Source organism: Meriones unguiculatus, chromosome 2 (genome assembly GCF_030254825.1).
Source record: "Meriones unguiculatus strain TT.TT164.6M chromosome 2, Bangor_MerUng_6.1, whole genome shotgun sequence".
NCBI classification, from domain to species: domain Eukaryota; kingdom Metazoa; phylum Chordata; class Mammalia; order Rodentia; family Muridae; genus Meriones; species Meriones unguiculatus.
Genome location: NC_083350.1, coordinates 103,430,512 through 103,442,206, shown reverse-complemented (window position 1 = coordinate 103,442,206; position 11,695 = coordinate 103,430,512). Strand labels below are relative to the sequence as shown.

At 40.6% G+C, this 11,695-nt stretch overlaps 1 protein-coding gene across 1 annotated transcript in view; it reads right to left on the bottom strand.

Moving 5' to 3' along the window:
- Positions 1-3,044: 3,044 nt before the first annotated feature.
- Positions 3,045-11,695, bottom strand: part of Ube2n (ubiquitin conjugating enzyme E2 N) — a 35,266-nt gene continuing 26,615 nt past the window's right edge. The window contains exons 2-4 of the mRNA XM_021654766.2: positions 5,889-6,135; positions 5,562-5,702; positions 3,045-4,837 (exon numbers count right to left, since the gene is read on the bottom strand). Coding sequence (XP_021510441.1) covers positions 4,797-4,837; positions 5,562-5,702; positions 5,889-6,135 — 429 coding nt within the window. The 3' untranslated portion in view covers positions 3,045-4,796. The remainder of the gene's footprint in view (positions 4,838-5,561; positions 5,703-5,888; positions 6,136-11,695) is intronic.

Below are 11,695 nucleotides of genomic sequence, written 5' to 3'. Positions count from 1 at the left end.
AGCAGTTTATTATGGTAGACTCCCCTTTTTACAGCAGAGTTCTAAATCTCCCCTGATCTGGGTGAGCCCAGATTTTTAAAGGAGTGTCACATAGCCCTCAGGACAGATTACAGACCCTACTCTTTCCTGATAAGAAAACCAGTCCAACAGGGAAATCCTAGAAATAACCCACCCTGATAAGGCTCTTAGTTGTCAGCAATGACCTTCAACCTATTCAACCTATAAATAAGTAACTTGTTATGATAGGACCATGCTACTGCATGGAGAAGTGAGGTACTGTGCCACTACATGTAAGCCAAGTACCCCTGACCCCAGCAAATCATTCACTCTCAAAATCCCTCCCACTGCCTAACACTTAGAAGTTCCTGATCTCAAATGTGCTGGCTGATTGTGCTGTGTGTTATCACCAGCTTTCCACCATGGCTGCCTCTCATCCCCCACTGGGCCCTGCCAAGCCTGTGTCTCAGCTGCAAACTCATCAGGTGTGGGCGAAAGCTTCATGCATGAGCTCTGCCAACTGCTGCACTCAGCACAGCAGCTTACACAGGAGCTCTGACACTGGCATCCCCAAAGCTCACTGCCACCAGCAATCGCATTCTAAACTAGCTAACTGTAACACTCCTAGTGCACATCTGGCCCTACAATGATTACCGCCCCTCAAACAGAACAGCACTGACAACAGGAGTTTTGTTGACAAGGAGCCAGCAACCCACTATGATATTCACTTACCTTTACATGGAGGTTCCTAAAATGTATACTTTTGTTCTAGTTTCTTGCATAGATTTCACTTCAAATAATATTTTATCAGCTAAAAGCAACTGCTAGTTCTGCAGAGGACCTGGGTTCTGTCCAAGGCACCCACATAGCAGCTTACAAACTATCTTCAGTTAAAGGGATCAAACACCCAAAAATATTTAAAATAAGAAAAAAAGTAATCGTTTTTTTCCGTTTTGAGACAGGATCTTCCTTATATAGCCCTAACAGTCCTGGAACTATGTAGACCAGGCTGGCCACAAACTCAAGAGATCACCTGCCTCTGCCTCTTGATGCTAGGATTACAGGTGTATACCACCAAATGCACCTTTTCCTCATTTTCTAATACTTTTCTGGCCAATATCATTAGCTGAATTCCCACAAGATGACAGGATCCTTGAAGCCTGTGTTAAGTTTCTGAGGTTATGTATTTTTTTCATCTTCCAAAAGATTTTGTCCTATATACGAAATAGGTTGGCAGGGCTGGAATAAAGATCAGAAGCAGCACTTGCCTAACGTGCAGGAAAGGTTCCGGGCTCCATCCCAGTAGTGCCACAAAATGTAGAAAGAAATGCTCAACAAATACTATCCCAGCCGCAGTGATATAATGGAAAACAATGTAAGAGAAAGTGCTAAGTGAAGAAAATATAAGACAAATTATCATATCCAATTGGTAAAGATTTTTATTTATACTTTTTTGAAATTACATTCAACGATTTCCTTTTGTTACTTAAAATATAAACCCTGATATAGTCCCTTAAGAGGCAGCATGCTTCACAGCTAAATGAAATGTTGCTCCCAGCCCCAGAATACATTCCAATGAAATATTACATATTTCTTATGGAATAGTTAGGTACCCAATTTTTTTCATCTCAGTTGGTAAATTTGTATGTAGACAGCTTTCCTATATTGTAGTCTTAAAACTTCACTACTGCAGTAATAAAAACAGGTGTAGTTAAGAGAAGCCAAGAGAACATTCCTAAACCATCCGATAAATAAGCAAAGCCAACCTACTGTCCTGTGGAGAAATGTAAACCAGTGTCCACGTGGTTTTAATATACTGATTTGCATTGAACATATTTATCTTATACACATTCCTGGTCTGGCCTAAGACCTGAGAGAACCAAGAAAAACTAGTCTCACAGTGGAAGTGAATCATAACAACATAGACAAAACAAAAACCAAATTAACACATCCTAGGGCTTCAGAACGGGTTTCAAGATGTCTATTGGGGAAAAGTTGAATCTCCTCTCTCCCTGAGCTCTGCATGCATTTTCTGAAGGTTTGGAGGGTTTTGTCTGGCTTGAGTTCAGATGAGCCTTTCAAAGCACTTCCTTTTGCCAGGACAAGAGCCGCAACTGTTGTGTTGTGCCCAAGGCCATAACTGACCCTTCAAGGGAAGGGCCCAAGGTGTTCATTCACATCTACATACCCAAGCAGCAGCAGGCAAATGTTAAAATACTTTTGTCAAGTGCCTATCTTCCTTTAGCTGGGCTACAAAGTCAAAGGTTTATAAGAAAACAGGACCACATACAGGAACAGGTGGGCTGGAAATGACTCCAATCAATTTTAAACAGAAAAAGAAAGTAACGTAACGTTTCATCCTTGGGGTGGCTGCTACTCAGCTCCTGTCAGCAGGTGCCTGCCCTACGGTGGGTCAACTAACACATCTTCGTATCTTTCAAATATAACAAACTTTTTGTGTGGCTATGCCGATTTCTGAAACACTGCCATGTAATTTAAACTGCTTTTAACTGACCATTTGGTGTAGGCCAAGGAAAACAGGCCAGATGTAGTTGCCAGGGTTCAACCTCCACCTTGACCTGTTGTTTCCTGTCTAGGCATATGTAATGGTTCATGTTTCTTCCAACTGGTTGAGAGGGCAAGTCTAATGAAAACAATGGGGAAAAATCAAATTTTCTAATGTGATGCCACAAAACTAGGAAACCATAATGTAAACCGGAAAACTAAAACCTCAGTGTACACTCGGATACTGTGTGGTTAAGTCACGAGCTATAACCAAGAGCAGTATTGGCTCTCAGGAAGGATTGCTGACCAATGGTTAATGACTTCAAGTCCTGTGCAGTTTGCCTTTTCAAATGAGAGAACTTTCCAAACTTTCCAAAGAACTAGCCAAAGATGTCCGCAGGCTAAGAATTGTAACAACTGCTGTTAGGAGTTTAAAATTTCTCAGTATCAGGTAGGGTTATTAGCAATTTTCTTCTAAACTTAACATTTGTTAATAAAATGTATTATTTTGGAAGGATCCAGTTACCAGTCACCAAAAGCTCTTGTATGTTGAAAATGTAATTTTAATAGATAATTCTTCATCTTACATAAGAACACAATAAAATACAGCACATTCTGAAGAAACTCCAGAAATTATGACGTGAGGAAAATGTAGATGGGCTACAATATCCATTACCTTATATTGTAGGAGACAAAAATCCCTACCCATAAGGTTAGCATTTACATGTTTATGACTTAAAAATAATAAGAATCAGAAATTCAATGTGGAAAAGGGTGAGAAAGAATGGTTTTACACGGGAAGAAAACAACTGCTAATAGCAAATTAAAAGGAGTAGCTGGGCATGGTGGCCTTTAATCCTAGCAGAGGCAGCTGGATCTCTGAGTTGGAGGCCAGCCTGGTCTCTGTAGTGAGTTCCAGGGCAGCCAAGGTTACATAAAATAACCCGCCCCACCCCACCCCCCAAAAAAAAGTCTTATAGCAAATCCTAGAGGGATAAGAGAAATGCACAGGAGCCGACGAGCCAATGATGTCGATGCTGGTTGCTTGGGAGCTGCTCATTAGGTTTGCAAGGAACACTCAAAACTGCCTTGAAAAACATCAAATAACTGAGGTTTTCCAATAGCACATACCAATTGTCATACATTGAGTTTTCAGACAAGAAAAAAGAAAAAAAGTCATAAGCTACATCTTAAGCTCAAATATAGACATGTGGAAGTCCTACATGACATGCACTTATCCTCTTTGCTGTGACTGCTGGCTATGGCCAACTTTCAATCATGGCAAGACACCAAGGATCACCTAATTAAATCAAGTAATATTTATTTCAAATTTTTAGGAGATTAAAAAAAAAAGTCAGATACTGATGCTTCATGCATGCTCAGGGCCAGTTTATAAATACTCACTCAGTAAAATCCTCACACAAATCTGCATCAATGAAACAAACTGGTATTACTCTCCTCTTGCCAATTTGTCATATGGAGAAGACCAAAACAGAATGCTCCATCCACTTTAATTTTAAATAGGATTGTCACATCGGAATAACGAAATAAACACAGTAAAATAAACTGTACAAAGGCAAAGTAGAATAACAAAAAATATTTTACTAAAACATAAGATTTACAGAAGTTTCCAGACAAGCCATACAAAATGGTCACAAGCTTTTTTTCTTCTTTTTTTTGGGGGGGTAGGGGTGTAAGGGGGGCTGAGGGGTGGAAAATCTACACTTGACAGCAAAGTCACAATATTATTAGTGAGGGCTGTGATGTTTATTTAATGTTCCCATTTTGGTTCAGACAATCAAGCTTGTCCATCTACAGTGTCTAAAGTTAGACTTGGCTAGAGAGTATATTCTAAAAACTGGTTAGCTGCATTTAACCACTGCAATTAGATCCCTTAAGACGGGGAAGGGGAAAGGAGGCCATAAAATTAAAACTACTTTCCCCCTAAAAAATAAAATAAAAACACCCATACCTCTGGCAGCTAACCCTGACAACTACCTTCATTCACAGTGCTTTGTACTTAAACCATGATGGGGAAATGAGTCAAAAGCAGAGTCACTGCTCTTCAGTATCTCACAACAACCCAGATGACACTTCTAGCCTCTGCTCATGCTTTACAACAGTGAATCAGGACAGGACATAGAGTTGCTAATGTGCATGTAATCACCAAAGATGAAGATGCCTGGGCTTTTATTCTGTAATGGTTCTAAGACTGTGTCCATTAAATGCAAACAAAAAAAGGAAGAAGTCTTGGCAGAACAGGAAAGGGATGTACACTTGATGATCTGAGCGAATTAAATATTATTCATGGCATATAGCCTAGTCCATGCTCTCGCTGTAGACAGAAACAAATGAGCAATTGTTAGTTTACTGAGTTCATTACATTTCTTTCCACACACCATAAAGAGCAAACAAACAAAATTTGTGGAAATGTCATGTCATCCTGTCATCCACCCACCCATCTACATATATATATACAGATATATATATATACACACTTGACAGCAGTCACAATATTATTCTATTATGAATATATATATTCATTATACATATATCATATACATATATATGTGAATATATATTCTCCTAAATCTATACCATCTCCTGTAAACTGGATCAGGTCAGTTTTCTGAATAACTTATTACCAAAACAGTACAATGAATTAGAAAAGGGTTTTATTTGTTTTTAAGGGCCTCTCTTTATAGACCAGACTAGCTTTAAACCTTTCATAAAATTCAACAGGTAGAAAAAAAATTATACTTTTCATCTGAATGACACTGTTCCTCCCTAATTTTGTTGTGATTATAGAAGTTTATTGATTCCATGCTTTCTATAAACGGCTACATACTATAAAAGCAGCTCCAAATGGCTATAAGTTTTCTAGTATTCACATACTGCTCATATAGTACTCATTATTGTTAAATCCATGTAGTTAAACACACACTGCAAGATCTCCTTTTAGAGATTACTCTGAATTTATAAAAAATATATATATATTAAATGGTAACAGACCTATTTTGAAAAGCAGAAGCAGGTAAAAGAGAATAAATATAAAGTACCTGTTTCTATGGCTTGGGCTTCATTGGTCTTCCACTGCTCGGCTACATCATTTGCTAATGGATCATCTGGATTAGGAGCACTTAACAAAGCCTGGATTGATAGCAGAACTGTGCGGATCTGCAGTGCTGGGGACCACTTATCTATGAAGGTAACAGGCCCAGTATGATATGACACAGCATGAAAAACAGGCCCACAACTGTTGTACTTCCCTCCCACACATTCTGGTGGTCTTAGGGAAGGTGAGATTACAATGTTTACATTCTAAACATGGAATGTGCAATACAGAAAGGGTATGTTAATAGCACAGGGTGACAAACAACACTTACCTTTCAAAATATCTAAACATATTCTTCCCAACTTGTCTACATTAGGATGATAAATTTTGGTCATGAAACGTACTTTAGGTGCTGCCATTGGGTATTCTTCTGGAAGGAATAGTTCAAGTTTAAAAGTCCCTCCCTCAAAGGGGGAATCCTGGGGCCCAGCAATGACCACATGAAAATAACGGGCGTTGCTTTCATCTGGTTCTGCTTTAATGCCAGGAACTGGTTCTGCCAGCAAACGCTGGGTTTCCTACAACAGAAAAACAAACACACTTGTGAAAAAAATGTCATTTTACTAGACATTAAGTTCATCTTTTGGAATCATAACAGAATCTCACGGTGATACATAAAATGTAAAATTCAAAGAAAAGAATGTTTCTCTCACTTCCCCACATGTCATAATATGGTACACACACATACACAGTAAAGCAATAAATGCTAACAAGAACTGGGCGTGGTGGTGTATACCTTTAATCGGCAAGGCAGGTGGATCTCTGTGGGTTTATGTCCAGCCTGTTCTACAGCCAGGGTAATGTAGACAAATCCTGTCCATCCCTGTTCCTCCCCTCCAAAAAGACTTTGTATAATCAAAACCACCTCAATGTAACTGCAAAATATTATCACATTCTAGATTAGATTATAAAATTGACTTTATACTCACATAAAAGAAAAACAATGACAGCTGGATTGCTGCAATGGGTAAAGCAACTTGTTCTAAACTCTACTAAAAAACAATCTTCCCTTCTAAAACACTTAGTATCCTCAAGGACATTAAAATCTCTGGATGCTCAAGTCTCTTACATAAAATCGTACAGTATTTGTATTTAAACTACAAAAATCTTTCCGTATATTTTATACCATCTCTAGATGACTTGCAGTGCTTTAATACAGTATGAATGTTATATAAGTAAGTAGCAATACACAAATTAGGCAACAATGACTAAATTCTTTACATATTCAATAAAAACACATTATTCTTCCATAGGACTTTCCATCTGCATCTGTGTCCATCAGCATGGATACAGAGAGCTAACTGTAACAGAAGTACTGGTGATAAGAACAAGTCTAGGAAACTGGATGTGGTAGCAGCAGCACACCCTTGGATCCCAGCCCTTAAGCAGAGGGAAGCAGATCTCCAGATTGAAGGTCAGCCAGGGCTATACAGCTAAGAACCTGTCTTTGGAGTAAAGACAAGCAAGAACATCTCTAGGGGACAAGAACACACCGGGCAAGAGATATAAGAGATGGAGGATGAAAGGCAGGATACACTGGCCCATGCTGATAAGCTTGACAATCTCTGAAGGGCCTTTAATATGCTCTCCAATAATCAAACCAAATTCCATTTACCAGGACTCTCTTGAAACCCCCAAATATCCATCTTCTCCAAGCTTGCCCTTGCTGAATGTCACCCAATTGTGTAACTGCTAAGCTGTAATTTCCCAAACCCCACTGTAACCCAATAAAAACCCTCCTCCCCCTGAGTTTGGGGCTCTACACTCAGGAACCGCTGCACTGATGACAGTGGGGGCCCGAGCTCGAGCTTGTAATAAAAAGACCCTACTGCGTTCGTATCAGAATCGGCTCCTTAGTGGTCTTTGGGGTCCAAGATGCTTTTGACTGGTGCTCTGCCTATTTCATGAGAAGGCAAATATCTTTTAAGTCTCCACAATGGCACCTGCACACATACCTGCCTTTGCACCCATGTACTGCTGGCCTTCTCACAAGTTTCTCGGAACTACCAGAGCACTGTACCAAGGCCACCCTTCCGCTTGAACATAGACCTCTCCTCTCCTCTCCTCCCCAAGAAGAAAACACAAACATCTCTCTCGAATCAGTTCTTTCCTTTTTTTGACCTGTCCTAAAATCATATAAATTTTATTTCTCCTTAATAAGAGGAGGGAACAAGGCCTGGTACAACAAAGCTGGCTTTACTGGCAGGTTGTTAAAAAGTGAAGACACTCCTCGCTTGGCATCTTCTGTTTTCTGCCATGTCGTGATACAGCAAAAAAAGGTCCTTACCAGAAACAAACGAATTGACCTGCCTGATCTTGCACTTTCTACCTCTAAAACTTTCTAAGTACCCAGCTTCAACATTTTAGTACAATAAAAGAAAATGGACTAACACAGCAACCCAATTTAACTTAATCCAAACTTAATTTTGTAACATTCTCCAGCCCCCCAATTTTCCCCATGTTAGTTAATCCTGTAGGTTATATATCTAACCTGATTTTAACTGTTAGAAATAATTACTGAACAGAAAGACAGGCATGGTATACACTCATTTATAAGCGGATATTAGCCATGTAATATAGGATAGACATACAAAATCTACAGACCTAAAGAAGCTAAACTCCAAGGAGAACCCTAGGGAGGATGCTTAAATCTCATTCAGAATGGCTAACAGGATAGACACCAGAAGTAGTAGAAGACAGGGAACAGGATGGGAGCCTACTATAGAGGGTCCTCTGAAAGACTCCTCCCAACAGGGGATGGAAGCAGATGCTGAGACTCACAGCCAAATTGTGGGCAGAGTGCAGGTGGAAGAAGGGGGTGGGGATAGAAGTACATGAAGGAGACAGGAGCCCGACAAGGAAACCAACAAAGCTAAAAAATCTGAGCCCAGGGGGTCCTGCAGACTGATGCACAACCAAGGACTATGCATAGAGAGGACCTAGACCCCCTGCTCAGATGTAACTGGTTGCCAGCTCAGTCTCCACGTGGATACCCGAATAAGGAGAGCAGGGGCTGCCTCTGTCATGAACTTGGTTGCCTGCTCTTTGATCACTTGTCCCTGGCGATGCTGACTTGTCTCAACATAGAGGAAGAGGATCCAGGCAATCCTGATGAGACTTGACAAGCTATGGGCAGAAGGCAAAGGAGGAGAACTCTCCCTTTCAGTAGACTAGGGGAAGGGGATAAACAGGGGGGAAGAGGGAGGGAGAGTAGTGATCAAACCAGGCCTGACCCCCCCAACCCAAGTCACTGATCCCAGGAACTAGGCCCTAGGTCACCAATTCCAGGAAGAAGACAATAACATTCCATACCCAAGGAATAGCCTGGAGGTAACCTCAAGAATGGGAAGGTATCTTATCTCAGGACTGGTGCATCTGTGTTTGGCAGCCCACAGACCTGGTAGTAGAACTTTCAAGGCATGGAAATACCTAACATTCCTGAGGTCTTAGCTAGCTTGCTCAAAGTTAGCCACACTCACTTTGTAACAAGCTTGCCCTTGCTGAATGTCACCCAATTGTGTAACTGCTAAACTGTAATTTCCCAAACCCCACTGTAACCCAATAAAAACCCTCCTCCCCCTGAGTTTGGGGCTCTACACTCAGGAACCGCTGCACTGGTGACAGTGGGGGCCCGAGCTCGAGCTTGTAATAAAAAGACCCTACTGTGTTCGTATCAGAATCGGCTCCTTAGTGGTCTTTGGGGTCCAAGATACTTGGGCACAACAGTGGGCCTGGGAGGAGTTGAGGAAGGGGCTTCAACGGGAATCCATAATGAATAAATTGTAAAAAAAAAAAAAAAAAAAAAAAAAAACAATATTAAAATAAAAAAAAAGACATATAGCTCAGTAAATACTGACTAAAGCTCAGGAGCAAGACTATGTGTACAGTCCTGTGCTGGATCTCCAGCAAAGACCACGTGGGTCAAAACTCCACCAAGGAGGCAAACTAAACAACCTCCTAGAATTTTCCCCAACTTCCAATCTTGACCTTGCTACCTGGTACTTCTTGGAGTCTATTTAAAAGTCAGAGCCTTGCAATGGACTCCTGTATTCTGCCTACCTTTCCAATTCACCTTCAGCTATCCTCCACCCCCACCTTTGTTCAAGCCCATTTAACCTCCTTACAGTTCCTCAACCTACTAGATTTCCACTTCAGAGACTACACTGTCCTTTCCCCTAGAGAACATTTAACTAAGAAAAAGCCAAAAAGAGCCTACCCTTTCTTTTAAAGGGAAAAGAGAGAAATGTTAAAAATCAGCAGAGGAGCAGAGAAATGAAAAATAACTAGATGGCAAATTTTCTTCAATTTTGGCCTGTCCTCAACTTTGTTTTATCCTAAGTTTCCACAAAAAGGGAGGCTGGAAAAGGAGGGACGGAGCCCAAGAATCTAAGTCACCACCACTCCCTGATTATACATAGTAGTAGCTATTTAAAGCTCTAACAAAGCTACCAAAAGTACCTCCAAGATCAGAGCCTAAAATAGCTCGAAATCCCTCTGCATAGTCAAATGCCACATTCACGCTCTTTGCCATCAGTTTACCTTCCCAAGAATACAGTAGTGTGTGTGTGTGTGAGAGAGAGAGAGAGAGAAAGAGAGAGAGAGAGATGTATGCCTGTGGTCCTGGCACTTGGGTAGCTAAGGCAAGAGGGCAGCTTTGCATCAAAGCTGGCCTGGGCTACATACTGAGTTCCATGCCAGGTACACAGCAAGACCCTATCTCAAAAACAAAATGTACCTATAAAGTAGCAAGCAACAAGACCTGATTGATCATAAGACTTCCCTGGAACATATACTGTAGTTAAGTTTCTTTTAGATGTACAAAACATCCTTCTCAGATGGCTATGAATTTGGCACAATAAACAGATACATAATTATCTAGGAAACACTGTTTATTTCCCAAACTCAGCACAAATTTTCAGGTGGGAAAAAAGAAAAAAAAATAGCCTCTGACACCAGTGCTTGAAATCCTTACCCAGAGGTAAAAAGGGCAACACCAGAAGGAAATAATCTCTCTTGCTACTGTCAATCATATGGTTAATTGTGAAGTACCTTTAGGTTTTATAGTAAAGTTTAGTGTGGTTTCTTTAAGTGATATTTAAAAATGTAATTCCTACTGCTTCACTTGTTTAACTTTCTGAGTAAGCTCATTCTTTTTAACTCATGCAGTTATGGTACTTTTGCCTTGCACACAATCTGTCTTCTCACAGCTGTAATTATCCTTGGTCAACCTCAATAAAAAGTATTATTTGATGGGCCAGCAGGATGGTACAGCAGGTAAAGCTTACCACACAACCCGGACAACCTGAGTTCTATCACTGAAGCTCTCTGACTTCCACAAAGGTGTTCTCTATCCTCCTAGCCCTCTTTCATACTCACTTAAAACAAGTACTAATTTCTAAAATAGTAAATGGAAATTTTCATCAGTAAATGAATTGTAAGGTTTTTGTTTGTCTGTTGTTGGGGATTATTTTTGTTTTGTTTTTTTAGATGGGGTCTCAACATGTAACTCAGGACAACCTGGAACTCATTATGAGGAGGCTGGCCTCAAACTCAGAGATTGACCACTTCTGTCACCAGAGTGCTAGGATCAAAGGCATGTGCCACCACTACTGGCTTTATGGGTCCTAAGCTGCTCACTTTTCCATCCCTTCAGCAAGAAACCTGACAACCCCATCCCCACGATCTTTTCATCTAGCTACAGCATGATAAAATCTCACATTGTTGTACTACTAGATATGAATTATCCTACTAGATATGAATTATCTAGCTTATCCAAGAAAAATACAACTACTGGCCCATCAGTCACTTAGCAGTCATGAACTACCAGTCCCCAGCTATCAGACTGACAATGTATGTTCAAATAGCCCTCATTTTGTGTAGTGATAGCACCAAAGTGTAACAACAGTGATGCCTGTAACTTGTAAATACCAAAGAGAAGCCATGTTTTCCTCGGGGCTGGAGTGCTGTCTGCTTGATGATCTTGTAGAATGTGAGTGCCAGCACCCGACACCAAGTGGCTCACAACTCTATTTTCAGGGATCCAACTCCCTCTTCTGGACTTTATGGGTACCCAGAGGC